At 39.2% G+C, this 25,755-nt stretch overlaps 1 protein-coding gene across 1 annotated transcript in view; it reads right to left on the bottom strand.

Annotated features, from left to right (window-relative positions):
- The window catches only part of LOC113172332 (contactin-associated protein-like 4), a 70,317-nt gene that overhangs the window by 31,281 nt on the left and 13,281 nt on the right, over positions 1 to 25,755 (bottom strand). The window contains 6 exon segments of the mRNA XM_026375263.2: positions 103 to 249; positions 687 to 862; positions 5,327 to 5,530; positions 7,127 to 7,274; positions 10,361 to 10,554; positions 19,778 to 19,888. Of these exon segments, the coding sequence (XP_026231048.2) occupies positions 103 to 249; positions 687 to 862; positions 5,327 to 5,530; positions 7,127 to 7,274; positions 10,361 to 10,554; positions 19,778 to 19,888 (980 nt within the window).

Raw genomic sequence — 25,755 nt, 5'->3', positions numbered from 1 at the left:
ATATCAGTTTTTGTATGGACACAGATTGACATAATGCAGCCCTTAGCCCCTGCCCTTTAACATCATTAATAAAAAACTCAAACTAACAATAAGTGTACTTACTATTGCAGTAACTTGGCGGTCATTGTGTTTTGCTAGATCTATCAAGTTGAGGCCGTTGTACAGCAGATTTTCCAGACAGCCATGAAAGTTTCCCTTGGACATGGCTGATTTCAGAGGACTGAGGCTCTGGACTGCTCCCACACTCAGCTGTATTGACACAAAAACAATAAAAGGTCCAATCTTCATGTTTACAAAGGCAACAAATGTAATTACCTGTATTTATATATAGAATTAGTCTTAGAAATTAAATCATCGAAGTGGGCTGGAAACCCTAAAACTGCATCACCATAAGCTAACAGGAATCATAATCAAAATGTAATTAAACCTGCTTCTGAATGACTTTAAACTAAGTGAATCTGCCTTATGGTCCAATGGGTCATTGTCCATACTTTCAAGATTAAATTACATTTTCAAATCAGGTAGTTACTTATACTTTCTCTTGCCACTGTGTAATGTAGCTACAGTAGTTTCTAATTGTAAGTTAGACCTTAAAATATAAGGTGTATGAACCTGTGTGTAATGCATTTTCCTTTTTATACAGTACATTACATTTGGCTTTTTTCTTTCTGTATGTTTCAACAAACCTCTTCAATGTCCCAGTGGTTAAAATCTGCAGGGATTTGAATCCTCTTGGTGTGTTTGTCCACGGTGAGGTTGAGGTGAGAGCTCCGTCTCTCCAGCACTACATGGTGCCAGTGCTGATCATCCAACAAGCTGCCAAGGGAAGCGAGAGTCTGTGGTTCAGAGGAAGACGTTCCACCTTGAAGGAAAGAGGTAGAGTAGTAGAGTAGTTAAAGCGATGACAAGAGAGAGCATAAAAATCTCAGTAAGAAGACAGTTTTCCATTATTTAATCTGATGAGAGAGATGAACACCAGTGTGCTAAAACTGCAGAAAAAACATCGGACACAGTTTGGGAGATAATGGACAAATGAGCCTTTGATAGTTCAGTCCAGACATCTTCCTCTAGAGAGGGACAAGTAGGATGTGGACCTGGTCCTGTCAAGACATTTATTGTGACAAGTAACGTGATTAGAATCGGGTTGGGTGAAAAGAGACTGTGCAATCAATTAAAGACGAAGATTAGCAAGACTTAAAAACAAATAAGATATTTATTGGCACTGACTAATGGAACAGTTTTTATGTTAGGGAGACGACCTTATTATAGCCTGTTGGATTTGATTACTGGCTGAATGACTGGAAAGAGAAAACAGGAATCAATACGATGATAAACAAATAGAAAATGAATTGACATTAATCTAAAGAGCTCTCTCTCTCAATCCTTTCTTCGTACATCACACACACACAGGCACTGAGTAATTTAATGTTTTTAACAAATTAGGAAAAGACTGTGGTGTGAAATATGAAACAGCAACAATGTCCCATGTGTAAAGCTTACTGTAAACGAGTCCTTAGGCAATAATTATATAGACGATGATGGGATCAGAGCAAATCAATAGGTTACTTGCTAATGGGAGGGTGACAGTGCACAAAAATATGAACGAGTCAGCCTTACACTCACATAAGATCCCTGTGATGGAAAGGCTGTGAGGCCTCAAAAAATGTTTCATCCAAGCTTCATGTACACATCAAATTTTAATGTGGTTTTGCTTTCAAGATATGTTCATATTTCCGACTTGTTAGAGTATTTGGAGCTCTCCAAAATCCCGGTGATTCCCGTAGTTATTAACATGGATGTACCTCTGCTGAAGAAGTGAAGCATGCTAAACAGATCTGTAAAATAAAAACCTGCTAATTACTACAATAATTTTAATATTAATGCTGCAAAGGGTCAGACGGAGTGGGTGTTTACTTTATTCTTGCAGCCTCTGCTGAACACTTTCTGCTTTTGTCCTCCAAAGTAACATTGCATCATATCCTGCCCGCGATGTAATTACAGCTCAATCTGATTACGTATAGAAAGACAGTGACAGCCTTTATCGGGAGATGCTGGAATAAGCTCCAAACACGATTTTCAAACGGTAAACACATTTTGGGAAAGTAAAAATGTCAACACACAGATAGTCCATTAAGATTTAATGTAAGTTGTGTCTCCTTTTTATAGGTGTGTGTCTCTTAAGGGAGGTGTAGATAGATGATTTTTCTGGCTTATTATAACCTAAAAGAATCATCTCTGGATGTCCTAGCATCTGCTGTTCTGCTGTTTGGAGGTTTGTAACTAAGAAAAGTATATTAGTTATTATTATAATATGATTCAACTGCAAATCGAACTCTGGTATGTTTTCCCCAACTCCTTTGACTTTAAATTGTTGCTTATGTTTGATTAATCAAAACAGCTGCTTAGCTAACAGCTGACATCACCCTCAGAAACGCTATTGTTTGTTTTCTTGGAATTGGTAACAGGAAATTACTGTGCTGAGATATAAGAAAACAAGCGTTATTCAATATATCAGACCGACATTTTAATAAATGCAAAGCAGAGAGATAATGGAGCCACTTTGAAAACTCAACAAAAACCTTACAAACTAAATCTTGTTAAACACTTGTGTCGTCCATGGGAAATATTGCACGGGTAAAGTTCAATCAACTCAAGTATTAAAATGCTATTAGGGGATAATAAGGGGATAAGGTGAACTAAAAACTGGAAGCACATTCCACAGAGGCATGGACGGCTGCAAGAGACAGAGACAGAGGCAGCAGGGACACGCTGTTGATTTCAGTCTAATAACTTTACCACTGCTGAAACATAAACATGCAGAAAATCATAACTATACACTGAATGAGTGCATCATGGCAAAATCACATTTTCCTTTACACATTCACAGGATGACACGTCCAGTATGATCAAATAACCCAGACACATTTTGATTTTGGGAAAATATTTCATTACCACGAGAAAATGGTGTGAAAATGATCGTGGCTGTTGTGAGCTTCCTTAGATAACAAAGAACGATTCAGTTGAGATTTCATTTTCATTAAACACATTTTTGGTGAGACTCTGTGGCTCTTGAAAAACATCCTACTTGAATAATATGGTGAACAAATGACTAAATAAACGCACCCAACAATATGCTAAGGACTATTTTGTCTTGTAGACCAGACACTGAACTCAACTTACACTCGATTTCTGATTTCTGTACAGATTAGATCAAATTAAATAGTTTAGTACTGACTAACAACTATTTAGTCTATTGTCAGTTTTCCAACTATCAGTGGTTTGTTTCCTCTGTCATCAAGAACAAAATTGTTGTTTCTCTGCAGGGCTGTTACTCACAGTTGCCTCATAAAGCAAACTGCACTCGCTTGGGGTCAGACCTAAATGCATTAGTGTTAGCAGAACACAGTGGACCATGCATAAGCTCAAGGTCTTTGCACACAGTAGATGACCTAAATAACACTATCTGTAACTAAAAAAGCCTGTGTAGGGAAACAGTAAAAGGGTGGGAGGAAAAGAGAAAATGGAAGAAGAAGCTTGAGAGAAATAATGAGACAAAAAGATGAAGGGTAGTAAAAGACCGAAGAAATGGGTGGATAACATAAAAGCATGTCCAAGAGCCAAAAATACACTGCAGTGTCAAGAGACAAACAGAAATCATGAGAGATGGTGACTGTGCAGATGAAAAAGGCAAATGGCCTCTCGTGATTTAAAATAAACAAAGGAAGTAGGAGATCTGGAGAGACAAAGACAAACAACAGTAACTGTAACAGAAGAGCAAAAAGAGTTAAGGGCCGGGACAGAAACAGAGAGAAGGCCGAGAAAGAAGAAAAGCTTTGTCTTCCATAATTTCAATGGATGACTTTAATTTCCTGCACTGTGCTGCAGTGTCTCGTTACAGTGGCACGGTTACTGCACGGTGCAGCCGTGTTGGTGGTGCGGTGTGGTGCAGGAGAACAGTGACGTACTTCTGAAAGTTAACAGGATACTGCATGTGTCAGAGATTTAGTTGCAAGAGGGACTGAAAAGAAACCACTCATTTTAATTAGATTGGATTGCTCACATTTGTGTGTGTGTGTGTGGATGTGTGGGGTTTAGCAGATGTGATGTAGTAGCAGTGTAATACAGAGCAGTAGTACAGTACCACAGTAAAGCACCACACTCTTTGATTTTGTTGATAGATAGTTGTCCCATGACACATTAAATGACATACAACTCCCCTCATGTTGAAGATATAAGACATCAGGATGTTTCACTATGTCTTTAATGTGTCTAGGAGACTTTCTCTCTTCAAATGCCATTTCCTTTTCTTAAACGTTTTCAGTATAATTCCATAAGAGTAAGACACAACTTGGCGACGGATAAAGAAAGGGTAGAAAAGATTGATGAAAGTAGGAATGAAAGAAGATGTAGCACTGAGAGAGTTTGTGGATGAAACAGATGGTGATTAGGTGGATGGAAGGAATGATGAAAAGAACAAGGAGGAGGAAGTGGTTGATGAAATATTTTGAGGGAGAGAAGGATGGATGGATGGATGTCAGCAGCCAGATTGGATTTCTGAAGAGACTTGAGCCATAATGTGAGGAGTCGGCACCTAACAACCTCTTCACATCAACCTATAGACCAGGTTCTTGACCCTCAAACTGCCCTTTAAAGTAAGACAACCAGACAAAATGTCTTCCACTTAAGACAATTTCACTGTCTCAAGTGGAATTTGTCCACACAACTACAAAAAGACACGTACACACACTCGCACCCACCTACCGCCCTTTACACGCTGTAAGCCATGCATCAAGTAGTGTAGAGTCCAGCCCTAACACATGCTACAGTGAAGGTAGTCATCCATCATGGCGATGCAGCAACAGAAAGTGAACCATGATTTACACCAGGTGGCAGCACGAGTGTCAGCTCCAACCCCTCTGAACCAATCGACAGTTCACTTCACTGGGTTTATGTTGTTCTTAACCTCATACAGATGTTCTGTACCAACATGACCACAAAGTGACTTACAGAGTACAGCACATGTCAACAAACTAAAGGTTTCTGTGCTGATCAAACAGTGTCAGCTGAATGTCTTTAACCAAAGGGAGAAATATCTGCTGACAAAAATGAAGAACTCAAACTCCTAAGTCAGCAAATATTATTCAAAAATTCAATCTCTTCAGCCGTTTTACCTTTAACTAGACTTTGTGTACAAATCCATTATCATTCTGCAGGCCAGTCTGGTGTATATACAGATTTCTGTGTTATACTCCAGTCTAGTGTATATCAGTATCTATAGATAGACGTCAGGATCTGTCAGTAGATGTCACTTTCTGGTGTGCTGTACCTCTGAGCAGCAGGAGTAGCTTTCCTCTCTCCAACTCCAGACTGAGGCTGACTCCCTCCTGTCCCTCTGCATGCACGAGACTCCCAGAATTCCTGAAGGTTTTAAATTTCAGAGAGATGACTTCTCGTGACGTCCTCTTCAGCCCAGGACTCAACCTGTACACAAGACTGCTGCTGATGCCGTCCAAACTCACCACATCAGACACTGAAAAGCAAAACAGGGAGACAGAGATTAGGACTTAAGGGTCTTGTGTTGTCTCATTGACCATTGACACAAAGATCAGTCTGCACTATAATGATGAAGAGAGGAAGCGGAGAAGGGAAGGAACAGCTCATGATCTGAAGCTTACTGAGCTTTTATATATCTGTGGTGCACTGTAGACACAGGCTGCTTTTAATCTCCCCTCTGCAGTTTAACCTCAGATCATGTGTCTAAAGAAAGACGCAGTAACAGGAGGTGTGATGTGTGAGTATATGTGTTGAGTTTCACTTTAAAAGTAAAAGGTGCCTCCCTGAAAACTTTGTGTAATGTTAATTTTACTGTGTTCATGCTAGATCAAATCTGTAGTGAACACTTCATCCAACATTGTAAAGAGTCAGATATGTAAATAAATGCTTAATTCAAACTCTAATTTTACTGTAAAAGCAACAATTAGATGAAATCAGTTTGTCTCTGCTGTTGCATTTTAAACACAAGATGATGGTTAGCTTTTAATTTAAAAGCACAATGTGGGTGGATACAGTGAATACACTGTAGTTATTCCAGTGGGAGAAGCGCCGCTATTAAACACTTGTTGTGAAAAAAGAAGCTGAATGAGACAGACATATTCTTGTAGCTGCAAACACCGTCTGATCAGTTCATTTTCACTGTGTTGATTCCAGATTTAACTCTGCAGTTCTGCTGTGAATTATGCAAAATAGAAACGGAACCAATTAAACTGTTAACACAATATGTTTCCTGGCTTAGGGGAGAAATTTGTGAAGCATAATGGTTGTCAGTGTGACAGAGAAGGTGAGAATTAAACTGCAGCGCTGCAGACAACAGTTGGCTGTAAGCCTTTGCATTCCTTAGTGTATGAAATATAAATAAACACATAAAAAACGGCACCCTATGTGAAACTATTGACTTTTAATGAAAACATATATGAATGTATGTATGCAGACTGATATCACAACAGATGTGCATACTTCAAATATTCTTTAAAGTGTGTACATCTGTTGATGTGATATGATATTTAGTGCTTTAGTGTAAACAATTAAAAGTCTTGTTAATGCTATATCTATATATCTAGAGCTGAACTTCACTGGTTAGCGGAGGCATACAGTGAAACTGCAATGAGTAATTCTACTTGTATGAATTTTGAAAGATGAATAAAGACTGCTTTCAGTTTCATTGAGCAGACTGTTACAGATAAATGAGAAGTTTCAAACACAGTCAGTGAAGTGTTGAGAGTTTTAAGTGCCCCTGACAGACTCTAATAAATGTTGCCTCTTAAAAAAATCATCCTTATTACATTACTTTTACTGTTCCCACCTGTACGCTTCCTGGTATCACTAATTAATTTGAGTTCAATATTTCTGATCACATCTACTTTCGTAAATTAAATTCTTCCTCTAATGGTTTCTCCTATCTGTGAATCCATTTTCATATTGAGTTCACTGTGAAGTGCATTTCATCTAATAACCACCTGAATATAAATGGTTCCAGTGCAGCTTCGGTGTGCAGCCTGTGTTTCCATAGTGATACAGATTGACGCCATGGAGAGTCCAGGCAGGCTGCAGTGAAGGAGTCAGGACTTACTGTAAGGACATCCGTAGGTCTCCAGTCGGAGTCCAATCCGCCCACTGGGATTCCAGTCCAGGGGAATGAGACGGAGGAACCGAGCAATTACCGGCTGCTGCAGCTTGTGCTGAACCACACTGTCTGCGTTACTGTTCCCCGGAAAAAACTGCAAACGCACAAGCAAGACAAGTGTTTTACATGAAAAATAAAACACCATATGGGAATCTATAAGCATGAGCCAAATTCAGTGACAGTCTAATGGTTTGGAGTCAGCTTTTGGGAAACATGAATATAAAAAGGTTTGTGGCTATAAAAACACCAGCAAGAAACACCACAGTGCAGCATATTGTGCTTTTCTACAGTAAACAGCCTGTTTAGAAAATCTGGAATTTAAACATGAAACTGATTGATGGGTTTCTTTCTGAATTGGCTCAAATCCTGATGTATCACTTGCTTCAGCTCTTTCTACCTCTCCCATCTGGTTATCCATCCTAATTACCCCCTTCTCTTGAAGATGACATGCAGGTTAACTGGCTCTCCCACTACTGAATAAAAGCTTAGACTTGTAATTAGCTTATTAATTTCTGTGTATTAATGAGACAGTGAAGCTGAATCCTCTCATATGATGAGAGCGATGGTGTGTTTGTTCACTTAAATGTGTGTGTGTGTGTGTGTGTGTGTTTGAGTCTGGATACTAACCAACTCTTGTTGATCTTTCAGCAAAAATATATAAATCCAACTCTCTGCTGATGCACAAACAACACACACACACACGCAGCAGCATTATATGTTTACACAATGTGATTGTACTGTGCATTATGTACTGTATATACTGTATTGTGCATGTGAATATAAGGCACAGCTGGGTGCAATCAATTAGTATCATGAATCATTTTTTTAGGACCTGGCAGCTGAACACACGTTTCCCAGAGCTGATGAACCAGATGTGCTTTTAGCTCAGCAAATGACTTTGAGAAGAGTGTCTCATTTACTTTTAGAAACACGACCTGCCTCTTCCAAACTGTCTGAAAGGCAGGGAGGAGGAGGAGGAGGAGGAGGAACAGGAAAGCAGTTACTGGCTCCACTTAACGGGTCCTTTATTTCAAATTTCAGCAAATCTTCAGCATTTTTATACAATCCACTGAAGAGTGAGCTTTAGAGAGGGCAAAAAGTTAGTGTAGTTATATTATTCATCTCCATAGTCGTCATTTCTCTTCTTTAAAAGTGTGAGAAAACTGAAGAAAAACAGAAAAACTTCCCCTCGCTGGTCTTCACAGCCCTTTAAGCTGAAAGCAGAAGCTTAGCAGAAAATATGTTGCGGTTGATCCACCAGCTCTGCCAGCAACCTTCTCCTCTGCCAGCCTCTCAAAGCTCGGCTGACTAACACACAGTAGTTCAGAAACACTTTGAAATGTGAGCGGGATTCTGCACAGTTTATGTAGAATGTCAGATCAACATGGTTTTAAGCTGTGAGAAGCAGTTCCCTGCTCTCCCAAAGAAGACCCTCAGTGGTGAGATTAGCGGGCTTTTCTCCATACAGGGAAATTGCTTCAGTTCTATTTTTTATCTCTGAACTTCTGCAACTAACGCGGTTTTATCCTGGATAGACGTCCTTGCCTAAAGAGTGTTAATACAATAAACCATGCATTTTTCCGTGTACTGTATATGAATTCTTAACACTGTGTCAAAATGACCTGGTCTTTCAGAACGACTACACAGCTGTGTGCTATCCCGACAGTAGTACAGAATCCAGTTTGAGGGTCAGAGAAGGTTTTAGAAATGAAACACGTTGCAAAATACTGGTGGTAAAAGTGGAAGTAGTGATGCTGCTTTCAGCTTCCAGTGCTTGGGTCCTAACACGTGCTGCAGTGGAAACACACCGGACCTGATTTACTAGGATTTGCATGTACAAAAATATGTAAACTTGACATCACCTGCAAAAGTCGGCAAAAACAGGTCAACTACGGCTGCACAATGAGGACTGTGTCTTTTTAAATGAACATAATAGTGCACACTGTTGAATAAATATATAATAATAAACTCTTTGACTTTCTGACTGTCACTGCACATCTTCTTGAACAGATATGGCTGCTGTTACTCAGGCGAGGAGGAGGCATCGAAGAAACAAGAGTGCTTCGAGAATATGTATTTCATAATGTTATAAAGGTTAATGATAAATAAAGACAGAGGAAATTAGAGGTGAACATGTAGAAAGAAGCACCACAGTGTTTTTTTTTTTTTTTTTACACATACTGTGTATGTGGCCTTTTTCCTAATTGATTTTAGCATCTGGCTGCACTCCCGACTGCAGCACATGGTCTCAGCCAGGAAAGTGCCGCTTGGCTGCCTCTCCATCCCACTCTGTATCCATCAACAACAGCTTAAGTGTTCTGGCAACAGGTCTGCACAGTCGACAGAGCTCTATACACTGGTTCATCCATTATTAATGAAGAGTCAAAGGCTCCTGATGGCTTTCATTATCTCTCTAGGATGGTCTGATCCCTGCAGACCACCGCTGCTAAACACCATATCCCATGTAAACATGACTGTGGTAGTCCAGGAATATGAACTGTTATGAACCAGAGACGTGCTCTTTTTTTACACTTATCACCTGATACCTACTGTACAGTACTAATATTTAACAGTAGGCTACTTAATGTGGTACTGTTCATATAGCTGTATCTGCCACTACAAGATATTAAAATCAGTATAGTAGATGGATTGTGCATTATAATGCTGATGTTAAGGTAAATGGATATTGATATAAATGGTATTTTATACTATATTTGATGCAGTTGTTTTTAACATTTTATTTAGCAATAGTTCATACTGATTGCTAGAAACAGTTTTCAGTGAGGATAAGATAAATTGTGTCTCAGATAAAAACTGTAAGTGACTGTCGCTCAGGTAGGTATTAATGTATTCCCCAGAGAAGGTTTTGTTTCCTCTTCAGTTGATGTTGTTTTAAACTCGTTAAATACATTTACATTGATTTCTTCCTTTATAGAAAAACCTAACTTGATTTGACATTATTGTTCTGTTTTGTAACTGTCTGTTGTACGAGGATTGAAGAATCCCTACATTACATTTTATTAAAAAGCACATTTATTTGGGAAGATGTTGAACTTTTTCAAAGTAATAATTACACCTTTGGATTAATTTCATCACAGATTGATCACTGTTCTTTGTGTTGTTACTGCTGTAATGTCTCATTACAGTAAAATGTAATAGTGTTCTCCAGTACGGACTCACCCCTATACTGTCTTCCTGTCTGTACTGTTTCCAGTTGTGTCCTGTGTCACTGAACATCAGCAGGTAGGATGCCAGCCAATCAGAGCTGCCGTAGCGACCCTGCGTGGCCACAGCAGTGATCTTGGTCCGCTCGCCCAGGTCGACTTCCAACCATTGGTACTTGTTTGAGGTGAGAGGAGACCAACCTCCTGCTCCTACAGAGAGAGAAAATAGAAGATTGATATATTACATTTCAATCTACAAGGTATAAAATGTAATAAACGTTTGAGTCGCCGTTCTGTGTGTTTGTGTGGGGAGAATTAATTGCTTGACATTTAAGTCTCACGGAAATCACTTTTTGTTGTAACACAGATTCAGAATAAAGGACATTTTTGTGAATTGCACACAACAGTTCAAACCCCATTTCAGTTCAATAATTGAATAGTGTGTTGTGTAGTTTGCCCGTGCTAGAACAGATGATTGGTTTCATTCCAAAACACTGCATGAGTTTTTAATGTGGAAAATTAAATTTAAAAAATTCGAGGCCCTCATTTTGCTGTTGTGCGTAATACAGAATATTTCCTAATAGCCACAGTGGATGCAAAGTACACAGCACAGCACAGAGTGGATGCCCATTTATCTTCATAAATCAAAAGAAGACATTCAACAGAATGCCAATTCAGACCAATTTTCTGTTTTACAAACCTGCAACCTCCACAGCTTTCCATACTTGTTTGTCATTTATCTTTGGACTGTTTTTTCTTAGAAGTTCTAGATGACAGAATTTTGCATGCTCTCTCACTACCTCAGCACTTAAACGCACCATACGTGACCAATATGTGACTTCTAACCTGCAAAACGAAATACAGCCCAACCTAATACCTAGCAATTCCTTCATTTAATGTTCATGAAGAGCGACTAGCGCCTCTGGTTAACGCAGGAGGTATTTCAGTCACTGTCTCTATATTTCCATGCATTCCTGTTTATGTATGCAATCATAGTCACAGGCTATGATAAATAATCCAACTTTATGAATATTTCTTTTGCAAACAAAGCACTGGAGCTGTTGCTGCTCTGCTAACCACAGACTAAATAAGAGGATGGTGCTGTGTTAACCTATTGCTGCACAACTGCAGCAGCACTCTGGAGGGGACTCCGGTTTCCTGCCACAGCGCATAGACATGTAGTTAGAGTAAGTTAATGGGTTGTCTATACAGTAGATGTGGTTTTCTGTCTTTATATGTCAGCCCTAATGCAAACCGCAGCAAGCTAAGATACTCACAATGACAGTGCCAACCGTCAGATATCATGTATACATTGTAAAAGCATAGGTTTTGTGTGTTTATGCAAATGTCTTCCTTTCAGTACCTATGCCCAAACGTCAAACATACAAACGTCAAACATAATTAAAGTTATTTAACATGTTTTGTACCAAATTTCATTGCAATCTCTCCAATAGTCGTTGACAAGTTTCTCTCCAAAACACAAATATCAGCCTCATGGTGGCGTTAGAGGAAAAACCAGGAATATCTGAAGATTTTGTGCTAATCCACCAAGTTCGATAAGTGACGCTGGTGGAAGTAGAAGAAAAACGAGTAAGACTGATTCAGCAAATAATTGCTTGTATCAAACAATGTTGCAGTCCATCAGATAGTTGTTGATGTTGCTGTTAAGCTGTATCCAAGTGATATGCCAGCCTCTTTTGCTGAGCTACAACACAACCATGTCTAAAAATAAAAACTTTCCATGCTTCCCAGACTGCTCTTCAACACCCACAATGGGTTGTTTCTTTCCATGGCTCCTCTGGAGGAAGTAGTGGAGTTTTTGATGATGATGATATGGCAAGATCCTAAACTTCTTTTCTGACATCAGTGATGAAATGTTTTGCCGGATTTAGTTCATGTCAGAAAAAGATGCATCATATTTTATTCTGGAGCCCTTTATTATATTTCCAAAACAGAAAACCTTCAATAAAAGGGTTGTGGTGCCATGTATTGATTAGTTGCATATAATGCCAGACCATTTTCATCCTTTCCCAAATATAGCATTGCTAAGAGACTGTGGCGTGATCTATTGATTTGTTGTACAATTTGCCTGCAAGTCTGCACCCTTTGCTATAAATGATATCATCAATTGAAGGTTGTGGTGCCAAACATTGATTCATTTTACAGTACCCCTGCAGGTTCCTTTCTCATAACATATCATCAATACACAGTGTTGTAACATATTGACTGGTTGCATTCTGGGTCAGTAAGTAGACAAAAAATATATATAATGTTGATTAGTTTAAATAAAAGTGTAACTTTCCAGTAGGTTTGTGGTGTTTCCTATCGCCTGACGTTGTGCTGGTATGAATGTGTCTTATCCCAAAATGCCATATACAGGTGTATTGTCGTTAAAGTCGTGTACAGATAGACACAACAAGGAGAAAGAGAGAGCGTGTGCTTGTGTTTATGTGTGTGTAGGAAAGCGTGGACGAAAGCAACGCCTCGCAGCTCAAACACCAGATGGAGGATTCTGAAGAAGGATGCTCCTGACCGATGTCCCACGGAGCACACACACTCTCACAGATAGTACAAACATCAAACACACACAAACAGCCATACAGAAAAAGAGACACACACACAAACAGGCACCAACAAGCTCTTGGAAAACATTAAGAGGACAAGTAAACACACAAACAGTGTAAATATCACTTGTCCTCCTGTTTCCTCGCTCACACTTTGAAATAAAGCTGCAAACAGACTTTAGTTCAGTTCAATTATATGAGGCTGAAGTCCCACAGGTCAGCAAAGATTAGAAACAAGGCTCTAAGATATTTTATGTTATTTGTTTGCTCCGTACTAGTAACATCAATCTGTTAATCTTACACTCAACTCTAACTCTAAACCCAAGGTTTTCCGACACAGTACACCGACTTACTACTTAACCCAGCTGACTCACATTCAGTGAAAACAAGCTGGAATGCAGTTCTGAGGTAACAGGTGACTTTCCACTCCTTTGCTTTGAGATTTTGTCCATGAAAAAAAAGGACAGGCAGAATTCATCACTATTTACATCACCACCAATTCTTTTTTTATTTCACTGTGGCCTCATTAAATCTACCAGGTATTTACCTTGTTCCACCCAGCTCCTAATAGTCACCATATGGTGGTGGATGGTTTTTCAAAGTACTGTACAGTACTCCCAACCCCATGTGGTTATATTCATAATGGTAGTAGGGCGGTTTCTCATGCAGTAACACCCAACTGCTAATAGTTTTTTCTTTAGGTCCCTGAAACCATTTCACAATATTTTAAATCTTTTTCAACGGCTGAAATGAAGTTTGGCACAAAGTCAACCCACAAGCCTTTGGTGGATGCTTCTTATATCACCAATCAAGATACTCTTACGTGTTACTTATTAAACTGATGATTTTAGAATAATCCACAACTGTCTTATTTTGCCTCTAGCCCATTAAATATACATAAATCAGCAGGTTATTTTGATGATTATCGGGTAATTTGGTAACAATTTGCAGTGTACATGCTGAACAGTGGTAATGCAATGACAGGAGCTTCACAGACTCTACTGCTTTAAGAAGTTCCCACGAGAAAAATATTACAGAACAGCAATGCCACCAGCTCAAGCCCATGCCAGTTACTTCTTATTCCCAATGCTTCCTTCACAAGTACATTTGTAAGATATCTAATAGAGGTGATATCAATTTAAACTGTTTTTGATTTATGAGTCAACATTACATTAGGTTCTTCCTACACTGACTGTCAGAAGTGCAACTAGAAAATGTAAAGTTTCAGTTCTTCCTTTGTTTCATAAACCACGATAAAGGAGTCTGTATAATGTGCGACGGCAGTCTGAGGGGAAAAGCTCAGGTGTAAAAATGAATCTGTCGATCTGGAGGCTGCTCCAGCCTCATTTTTAAAGAAGCAAAAGGCCAAAGCTCATAAACGTTTGACAAACAGATGTGTCCAGTGACAGCAGAATAGGAAAAAAGTAAACACTCTGACCTTTACTTAGAAAGATTAGAGAGTGGCGAAAAGGAGGGAAAAGATGAGCAGGAAACATCTTAAAGACCAAGTGAACAATGACTTACTATGTCCACCCCATCAGGTACAATTGAAACGCAGGTAAACTGATGGCTGCCCGTCACGGTTGTCACTTTAAATAAAACTGATCTCACTAGTTTCTCTGTCAGCGTTTCTGTCGAGGAACCAACTCTAACCACCCGCTGAAAGACGTTGTTAAAGTTAACGACAGTCAGCACTTTGACATCACTGCTGAGCCAGCCAATTAGGAGGTCGAATTCTCCTTCTGGCTGTACCAATCAGGGCGCAGGGAGATGGTTGCCAGTGGCAAAGTATAGCTCATTATCCAGCATTTCTTGGAAATGAAACAAACCAGCATTTTGATTGGTTTTCTTTTGTTACTTTAGCTACAGTAGCTGCAGTTATGTAAACAAACATTTTCCATTTGATTTCACCAATTAAAGCTAAAGCTTGATTGGAAATTACAAACATTTTTTATTTTATTTTTCATTTATTGGTTTGATTGGTCTACTGTGCATATCAGTGTTTTCTGACCACTTAGTTATCTGTACTAAAGTTATACATACCTCCCATAATGCATTATGGGAGGTATGCAAGTACAGCCTATTAATGTAGTCACTGTAGCTACTTTACAATGAAACCTGCTCCCTTTCCTTTTCTTCTCCATTCATAGTGGCTCCCTTACTAATTTATGGATCCTCCCATCCTCACTACTACATGACCCAGAAACTGATCGAGGTTAACCATCACGTTCCAATCTCAAAGGAGACAAAGAGTGAAGAAGGGAGGCTAACAGGTATGTCCTATACAGTAAATATTTTTAACCATGTTGAACATCATTTTCTACCTGTCTACCTCCCGATTGCCAGTCACCTCATCACCACAACCATCCAGGACAGGAGATTAGAAAAACCTGGTTTCCCCAGGTGGGATTCCCCTGGAAAACTCTGGTTTATATATGTACAAATCAGTTCCTATGCTGCAGGCATCTTAAAGTAAAACACCTTGAATCCAACACACATAGAGGTAACAATGAAAACTGTCATTAGTCCAAACACTGCTGTTCTGTAAAGCTGGCACATAGTGACACTGTGAAGTAGGACAGTGGAGTATCTACACAAGCAGAAGCCTGGCACAGTCTGCTGGTTTACACAGAAATCAGTGGGCGCAGGTGTTGTGATGATTTTGATTAGTTCGATGTCTCAACATAATGTTTCTTATACTGTAGATGTATTTCACGTTATCTTGTTTAGTTGACAAACTGTCCATTAAAACCCTTTAACTGTAGACTACTAATTGCACACTACCCTCCCTATATTCTTTTCAATAAGCTTCCTGTAGAGTATTTCAAAATCATTGGTAAATTATGGACCAGTCAAATAAAAGCATTATCCATTCATTTTGCCTGTTTTTCCTTCAAAGTGTTATTATTAAATGACATTAGTATGATAATATATACAGAGGCTTCATAAGGTATTCAGACCCACTCGCTCTGTCAGACTGGATGTGATGCCTCTGTCATATTCAGGTCCCATCTCAGGTTTAAGTCTAAGGGCTTTGGCTGTCTATACACGCTGTTGTGCTGAAAGTTGAACCATTGCCACCGTCCCAGATGGCGTGGACTCTGAGTCTCTCTGTGTTTGGGGTTCAGATCTCATCAAAGAGGAGAATCCTGCTCTCAGAGTCCATTGATTGCTGTTTGCCAAACTCCAACCAGCTTGTCATGTGCCCTTTACTCAAAGTGGCTTTCATTTATACACTGAACCATAAAGACCTGATTAATAGACAAGTACACTATCTTTCCAGACTCTCCCTTCTCGCCAGAAAACGTCTGAAGCTCTCTGATGAAGCCTTTCTTGATCGGTTACTCAGTTTGTTAATCACAGAAGGCAAACTCTGGCAGTGGTTATGTTGGTTGTAAACATCTTCACATTGGCAGTCACTAAGATCATAGTGCCCCTAGTAATATAAAAATAGCTTTACTCCCTTGCCCTAATCTATCCATTCAATCACAAAGTCTTATTTACTTGCAAAAAGTGAAAGTGTGTAAATGTTCTGTGCTGAATCCACTGAAGTATGAGGTGCAGTATTGTTTCAATTTGTCTTATCTATAAACTTGAGGTGAGTTTTACTTCTCACCAATCCACCTCACTTGTAGGACTGACACTTGAAACCAGCTCAATTTGTCTCTCTGTTGTTATTAGAGCGGCACAGGTAGCGGAAGAGGAGAAGCGGTCAGGCTTTACAGCTAGCTCTCCTTCTACTTTACTGCTGAAGGGAGACCAAGCCTGGCATGAAGGCCGCTCTGGACTGCAGCTTCACTATAAGACGCAGATGGATGGATGGATAAGTAAAGAAAGGATCATTAATAATGCACCGATATTCCACCTGACGGATACAGAAGGCAGAAAGGAACGTACAAAGAGAGAGACATGAGGAGGATGAAGAGTACAGCAGAAAGCAACAAAAGCCAGACGGCGCAGGCAAAGACGCGAGCTGTTATAGAGAGAGACAAGTAGAAAAGTGAACAGGCATTGTTATAGACCGACAGGTAGCTGAAAGGAAAAGACCATAGTAAGACTACTACAGTGTATAAGGCTAGAGTGAGCACTCATGATTTGCATAAGAATAGCAAGCCTAGATGGTAATTTCAGCAGCCTGATAACATGTCAGATGGACAGAGAGCCTAATGTGCCCCATGCAGCAGCAGATTAGGAGGCCTCACTTCCCTCCTGCAGGCAACGTATAACATAGTTCCCCTCAACAACACTGGAACATTATGAAAAGCAAAAAAAGAAAGCACCCAGAATGAAGACATAGTTAATTTAAACGGTTAATCATAAATAGCAAGTCCATATACTGTAGACAGCCAGTGAACGTCTAATTTGAACTTTTAAATGTAATTCATTTTGAAAGTGATTAGCCTAGTGCAATAATTTTTAGAAAGTCTATTTAACCATAATTGCAGCAGAATCACAGATAACTGTCAGCGGTGCCTTAGAAAAGAAAACATTTAAATATGAGGGCTGCTATTAACATTTGCCAAGAAGACGGAGCTGACTCAATTAGTTCTTACTGATTAAAATGTGACTGTGGACAGAGTGAAACTAATGATTACAGACAGAAAACAGTATGTACAGAGGAACAGAAGGCTATTGAACCGAGGGAGACGAGGGAAAGGAAAAATACATTTCAGGAGGGTAAAAACAGGCTCGGGAAGAAGTGAAAGATAAAAAGTGAGAATAGGAAATCAAAATGAAGTATAAGACAGACTGAGGATCAAAACAGTGGCGGGGAGCCTAAAACAGTGAGTCATTCATCCTGCAGGTTCTTGGTGAAAGAGACATTCATCATCAATCAGATGCCTGCCAGCACTTTTCAGCCAAATCTGGGCCCAAGATGTAAAAATGATGTGAATGCACAAAATAGTATATGCTACATTTCAATAGAAACTGAAGTGTATGAAAAAAAAAACAATATGTACTGTATCTCCATGCATGCTTTACACCAGACATAAACACATTTATCACTGCTGAGCTGAGCGGAGCAGCGTGTGATAAAACAATGTGGCCAAAACAACCTCGAAGAGAGAATTTCTGGATACAGCGACGGCTTTTATCTGTTCGGCAAGTCAGAATCTGTTAAGCACACCTTAACTTTGAGGATAGAAAATACAATACGTTACTACCCTTTAGTTGTATTGGAATTTTAATTACTGTATCAAGAGGTCATTGGCAGGCCAGCAATCAAACAAGTGCCTTTGGATGAATCTGGATGATTTCAATTTTGGGGTTTGAAAGGAGCATCCACCAAGACTCAGCTCACCACAACCATTACATTGTGAAAAGGTTCAGGGCCTTCAGGGAAAATGTAAATGCCAAGGGCAGAAACCACTTTTTGAATGTGTGTGACCTTTGAGCCTTCAGGCAGCATTGCACGAGCAACTGAGATGACTTTAGCCACACGGGCTCAACAGTGCTTTGGAAAACCATTATCACAGTCTGCTGCTGCATCCTGAAATCCAACCTGAAACTCTATTACACAAGGAGGTAAACAATACATCAGTTCTGTGGGCCTGATATGGCAGATTGGACTGTAAGAAAGTGGAAACGTGCTGTGATGAGGCCACGTTTCAGCTTGTTGTAAATGTGTTTATATTTAAGAAATAGATAGAAAGTGGAAGCCTACATTTGAAATACTGGTATTTATCTTGTAGGTGGTATTCAAGAGCTCCACATCATCTCTGTTCATTTAGTGAGTAAATGAACTGAAAGCAAATCTGCTCCTCGGAGAACAACTGGAGGAGGCAGAGTGTTAGCAGCAGCAGGAGATGGAAATCAGATAGAGATGTTCATTTATTCAACAATTTCCTCTGCAAACAGCTGGGATCGTGTGGGCTTTGCAGCATTAACATAGCTGGAAAAGAAATGTGACACAAACAGCTCTCGTAATCTACCGATGAGTGGAGCCAGATTTGAAAAATGCTGTAGTCAAATGACAAGTGAACCCAAATTATGATGCCGTCGGCAGGAGGCTGGCTTTGTATTACACTCCCACTTCCTCATCTTGACATTATTTTTCTTACAGGAATCTGGTGAATCTGAGCTCAAGCTGTCTAAGAAATGTACATTCTGTTTGCCAATATCTGTATATTTAAGGGTAAAGCTGTGATGGTGTTAATGACATGAATCGAAAACTGAAATTGAAACTTAAAAGTCAGCGATGTCATTAGAATAATTACAGTAACTGCAATGGAAAATAATGTGTGATGCTATGTCATCATGAAACATGAAGAGCAGCTTTTTATAGAACAGTTATTTAAATTTGTTTCAGGTGTCAGGCCTTAGCTAACTGAGCTCTATTCTGCAAGCTTCGCTTCCTTTAGTTCCCAGGTGGTGAAAATCATTCAGATCCAGATCAAACCGAAGGCTGATTCTCGACTTTGATGTCGGGATAAAGCGGAAAGCGCCGCAACAAAAGACGATCTTCATATTGTCGAATCCTCACATCAGCTTCCAGCATAAGACTCTCTGCTGGGCCAAAATCTCCAACAGAAACAGCACCAATAGAAAATAGAGACAGAATATGAAGCCTATTGTCATATTGTCATTTCTCTTGGAAATTATTCTGATCCTGTTCTTGCAACTAAACTTGACTTATTCCCAGGATTGTTGTCTTGGAGGAATCTTTCAAATATCTTAAAACAATCTAAAAAGCAAGACTTTTAAATTAAATAGTCATATTTCCACTGTAGGCACAGGTCACACTCAGCAACACATCTGAGTCACACGATGTGGTATATGTTGACTCATACAGGCTCATCAAATCCAACTCTAGGGTCCCACTCGTCAAACACAGCATCTTTATGTCAGTGCCAGAGGCAGAAACTCACCATCTCTCCTGTTGAGTTTAGCGAAGCCTGGTGCATGACTGCTCGACAGCTGGGAGGAGCTCTTGAAAGATGATGGAGGCAGATTGGACACTAGTGGGCTGTCACACACCTCTGTGAATAGATATGAAGCAGAACATATAAACAGCGTTAATTTTATACATATATATTTAATACCTGAATTATTTGGAGATACAAAATTGTGGGACTGACAAAGAAATCGGCAAACCAGCAATATAGCAGTCGCCCACCAATTATAAAAGAGTGACAGGAGCTTTAAGCTGACTACTCACTTATTACTCCACACAAAATAATCAAAAAGGAGGATCGCAAGAAAAAAGGGGTAGCACGTAAATGCAAGTTTAATGTCAGATAAGAAAAAACAGGCCTTTAACATTAAACTCCAGCTTTTTGGAAAATGCTAAGCAATTCATAATGACAGGATAAACATTTGTGTGCAAATGTCCAAACCCCTCTGCAGAGTGAAAAACACAGCTGGGTGCTTCAGACAGCAGATATTCAGAGAAAAAAGGGTTTAGGGTTTTATTTTCATTCCAACATAAAACTATCCAAGCTTTTCAGGACAAATGAATCACATCATTACTTTAACTTGACTACTACTTCATGTTTCTATCAAGTTCTGAAGGGATTTTGTTTAGTACCTGCGGTAAATATTACGCATAGATATAGAATTAAAATCCTTTAAATTGTAATCAAAGCACCAAAATCACATTATGACAAGCTTCATCATCAGCTTCATCATCATTCCTACTGAGTCTCTGAATGTTACAGCCCGACTGGCAGAGTGGAGTCCAATCATTGAGAAGCAGGTTTAATGTTTCCCAGGTGGAAACAGGTCTTTCAGCTCTAATGGCATCATATTAGACGAATGAACAGTGTAATAATGTCCAGAAGGATAAATGAATGTTGTAATCACGTCGTGTTTTGGAAATGAATGGCCTTCTGATTGGCTTATTACAGGCTGGATGCTGATATAGACACATCCACATTGTCAGAGGAAACCTTCACGTTTCACACACTTTATTTATGTATGACTGACTGAATTATAAATTACCAATACTGCAATAATTAACAGTAAGTGACGCTTCTCTAGTACATTGTCTCAGGAATTCATGAACACATAAGACATTTATTACTTTTTTTCTCTTGCTGCCTGAAAATAAACAAAACCTTGAACATGGTAGGAATAAATGCTGGTTTATGAGATGCTCACACAGAAAGATCCATGAACATGCTCCATAAATATTCATAGTTTTCCTCTCAAGCTTCACATTGTAAGCTAAAGCCAAACTAACACCGCCTCCATCTGAAAGCCTCTCTGTTAATGGATGTTGTTCTCCACCGCGGCGACGAGAGCCAATTACTATGATTCACGCTGCAGCCCGATCCCAGCCCACAACTCTGACAACAAGGGGTTTAGTTTCGATTTCTCCGTCAACATTAGAGTGCTTCATCTCAACAACTTCACCTGCCCTTCAGGATCTACCACAACCTGATGATTTCACTTGTTAAATGACACCTGTTATATTTTATGATATCTTTAAGGATGAGGTGAAAATGTGATTAACTGTGACACATTTGTACTTGATGACATACAAGTGGAGTTTACTGGAAACTAAGAGTTCATCCCACAGAGTTTATTACAATCATTTAAAACACACAGAAGCAAAAAGTGCAATAACACTTTATTAAACTTGTTGTTTAATCTCCTCTGTCTGCTGGTTGTCCCCAACCAACTGCACAAACATGACATTTTGCCAAATTACTAAGGATCTGCCTGCATCTTAAAGAAAAAACCCAACAACACCTGAAGCCATCTGCTATTCCGGATAATGACAAAACTGACGTCAGCACCAGTGATAAAAGGTCAGTTTGTCGTAGGTTTTTCCACTTCATTACATCTTTTTGTAGTCTTTTACATAACTGTAATTTAACATCCATTATATTAAAATTAAAATTCCTACTCAAATAATGGGGGTAATGACTTAATATTCAATACTTAGTCCAGATTGGAAAGCCTCCAGCTTGGTCTCAGACTTGTCAGAGGTTTTTAATGGTTGTTCTCAATAAATGCATGACAGATCAGAATTTATTTAGTGTCATTATTATATTTTACATTATATTTGTTAATATTCTTGACTTAGATGAAGATCACATCACGTTTTATGACTAATTAATGCAGAAAAATTACAAAACTCCAAAAGGTTCACATACTTTTTCTTGCCTCTGTCATATTACACTTTATAGTCCGCCTTTAATAAGTATATTGTTAGTAACAGAGTGGGTTTGAGCTTCATGCATATTTAATACCACTGTTTTAAACACAGCCAAGCTACTTGACAATCATCACAAGGCCTCCAGCTCTTTGGTCCTCTGACGTTCCCCCTGATAAGTCTTTATCCCTGCAGGCCTTGACCTGACAGACACTTGTTACTGTGGGTGGTGGAGGAGCTCTCAGTATGAAAAGCAGGTGAATTACAGTCGTCTGAAGAGGTGAAACGAGAAGGATGGCTCTCCAGTGCTGAGTGCTGTAATCCCTGGCGAGGAGGAGGAGGTAATGTGTGGTGATAGTACAGCATCGCTGAAGTAACCCTCAGCAGAGGAGAGGAGTTTTAAAACACCAGGTTGGTTATTTCTCATCACAGCTTTGGCATTTAAGAGCGGTTGTCCCTGACAGTGTGACCAGAGGAGCACAAACACAGACAGCTAAGAGGAAAATGGAGCTAAGTGTTGAATACCTGCTAGACTCTGCAGCCATTGAACCTCGACATTGACCGTGACTGTGCTGGACAGAGAGGCTCCTGAATATTAAAATACTGCACATTCCTCCCCGGCGCTGGAAAACAAATGTGCTTCCCTTCTCTTTTTGTCAGCCTCAATGTTTAATAGAGGGTAAACAAAAAAAAAGGCAGAGAGAAACTGTTTTCTCGTGACATTTACATTTTGTGCATCCAGGTCACCAAAAGAAAAAGTAGACATTTCTGAATGGAGTAGCTTTACTAACAAATAAATAAAAGAAAAGACATTCTGGAGCAAGTAACACAGATAGGAAAACAGTCACCTGACATTAGAGTGTGTTATAGAGAACAAAGCTTGGGAAATTATGGCTTCAGGACAAGGACACCATATGGGAGAAAAGGTGATTCAGGGCAGGATGATATAATGGGATATGGGGCGAGGTTCTGTTGTCTCGGATCTCCTGTGGTTGAGAAAAGCAGTATTAACTGATCTAATACGGGCCCCAAACACCTCTGCTGTTTCTCTTTTAGGTGAAGAGGCCAAACGAAATGCAAAACCCCACTGACATTAGCAAAAAACAATTATGATGACATCTGAGTGATGGTATATGGCTCCTCATCTCAGTAAAACATCCTCCTATTAAATTAACGTTTAATCATTTCCAGCACGTGAGGAGGAACAGAGGGAGTAAAACACTCAGACCTCTTTCCTGCAGCCCAGCCGTCCACTGTGTCATGTTATCATTTGAGGTGAATAAACTGTGAATCTGACAGCAGTAAAAAAGTCTCAAAAGATTAACAAAGAATCTCTAGTGCCAATGTCCTGGCACTGTCAAACACAATGAATCACCACTGACATGATGGGCAGACTAATACTTGGCACAGGAGGCACAGGGAGTGAGACCATGGCTCATTCACCTGCATTGTCCACTTCTTTACTGTTCATCTGAATAAAAAAGTGGCCGCACTGGAGACCCTGAATACTGATGAGCTCCATCCATCACCTCCACAAACAGCAGTGAACACAAGGTCTTGCACTTCAGAGCTCTATACGCCGCACAAACTCCAAGTTCAGTGGTTCTCAGTGTGAGCTGAGGTGATTTGTTTAGATATTCAGAGCACACAGTAGTAAGCAGGATAATGAGGCTCCGGGTTGGTTGTTTTCGCTCCACAGCACTAACAGTCATCCTCAAGCAGAAAACGTCAATGTTCATTTTACTAATCTGCACAATTTCTACCTCCAGTTTGACCCAGAGACATCCAGTCTGGATGAAAAGGGGAAAAAAGTGCTGAATGCTGCAATATGTTTAGAATTGTTAAGTTCAAGCTGCAAAAGGCAAAATACCTAATGTAGGTAAAATCGTCTTAACTGCATTAAATCATAGTCACTTTAGAAACACCACCATTGGTCTATTTGACCCACTACTGTAGGATTGAACTGTTTCAACTGTAACAAATGCAAGAAATAGGATGTGGAGTAAAAAAAAGTATTTTTGAAAACATATTTTGTTTGTTTGTTTTTTCCTTCTATCTTGTTGTCCACATGCAAACTGTGCAGTGTCACTCCTTGTGGGATGAAGATGTTCCAGTGTTTTCCAAGTTTTTGGCTTTTAACACTGGGAACACGAAATCTCTAATTTCAGTCGAACAGGAGATTGTATATTTAAAATATTTAAGCAAAAAACAAGAACTGATGTTTTTTTAACAAAGGAGGACTACAACTAACGATATATTTTTTTTATTTTAATCATCAATGAAGTATTCAAAAAAAGTGACTTTTTCAAATTTTTTCCAAAAATCACAGTGATGTCTTCAGTTGTCTCACTACTTTCAAAGCAAAGACTGATGTCTCGGGAAAAAAAACAAGTTCAACAAACAAGGTTTACGAAACAAGTGAGTACATACTGTATGTTTTAAATTCAGTTGCAAACTTTAGTACTTTGCATAGAAATATCGACACAGTGCAAATCCACTGATCACACTGAAATAATTACTGGTGTGACTGAGTTTAAGTGTTTTGTTTTGTTCCTACGTTCCACAACAGACAACTAAGGTAACTAAATCATCCCTTTTGTTGGTAGACTCGCTCGAGAAGAGAAAATGTTCTCCCATAATGACCTGATAAGCAGCAAACCAGTAATGTTTAATGTTTAAACAGTATACTTAGACATACATAGACTTCATAAGGAAGATGGAACAAACAGATTAAAGCTGCTGAATTATTCAACAGGAGTCAGCATCTAAAGGCGCTTATGCCCCGACTTGTTAATTGATTAATTGAAATGCAGAGTGGTGTACTGTACTAACTAATACCCTGAAGGTAAAGACATGACAGGAGCTCTCCTCTCCTGGTTTAATTAGCATGGCTTTGACATATAATTAATAGCACAGAATGAGACAATCTGATCAAGCTTCAGACCAACATATGGCATCTACCAGAACAGTAGAGTCCAGCCACGCTGTAGCTGCATATAGATTGTTATTCATATTATAATAATATATTATGCATCTTATTATTATATAAAACTGCACCATTCAGTAATCATTCACACCTGCTGACACCTGAAGACACTAGGACTTAAAATCAATACCTACTAAAAACAATACCTCTTTAGGGAACGATATAAAAATAGTACAGTATAGTATTCAACAATATATTTTTGGTCAGCTCACATCATCTCAGACGTATCATTCAATTGTCTGACTCCTTCTGTATCCACAGTTTGGGCTTTTTCTATTGTGGCGAGAATCACTGACAAAACCCTGCTGGATAAAGTGAGTTTGCTCATTGTTGTAGTCAAATATCTTCCATAATCTCTTCCTCATATTTTTGTTGTTTAAGTTTAATGCAGTGGAGCAGATTTTTATCTCTACATGTTTTCAATACAACTTCCAATAAAACCCTGCTCTGTCCAATGGTAACAAAACCTATTCTAATAGGTTACCAAACAACCTAACCTAAATCTGTGTTTCGAATCATGTTATACTTAATGCACATCAACCGTGTTTAAGTCTAAATCATGTCTGAAGTGTGCGAAACGATCAAAGGCACATGACAGTTCATTCACCAGGACTGTTTTGAAGGTGATGTATTTCCAACATGCGTGTTTTGCGTCACATTAAACGTCACACTGCTTAAGCTGGGGTGCTGGTTTATAGCTACCTTTAAAAGTGCATTCTACATAAGTAAAGGACACCTTAAAGAGGGGGACACCTTCTCAC

Source organism: Anabas testudineus, chromosome 17 (genome assembly GCF_900324465.2).
Source record: "Anabas testudineus chromosome 17, fAnaTes1.2, whole genome shotgun sequence".
Taxonomy (NCBI): Eukaryota; Metazoa; Chordata; class Actinopteri; order Anabantiformes; family Anabantidae; genus Anabas; species Anabas testudineus.
This window is presented reverse-complemented; position numbering and strand designations above follow the sequence as displayed.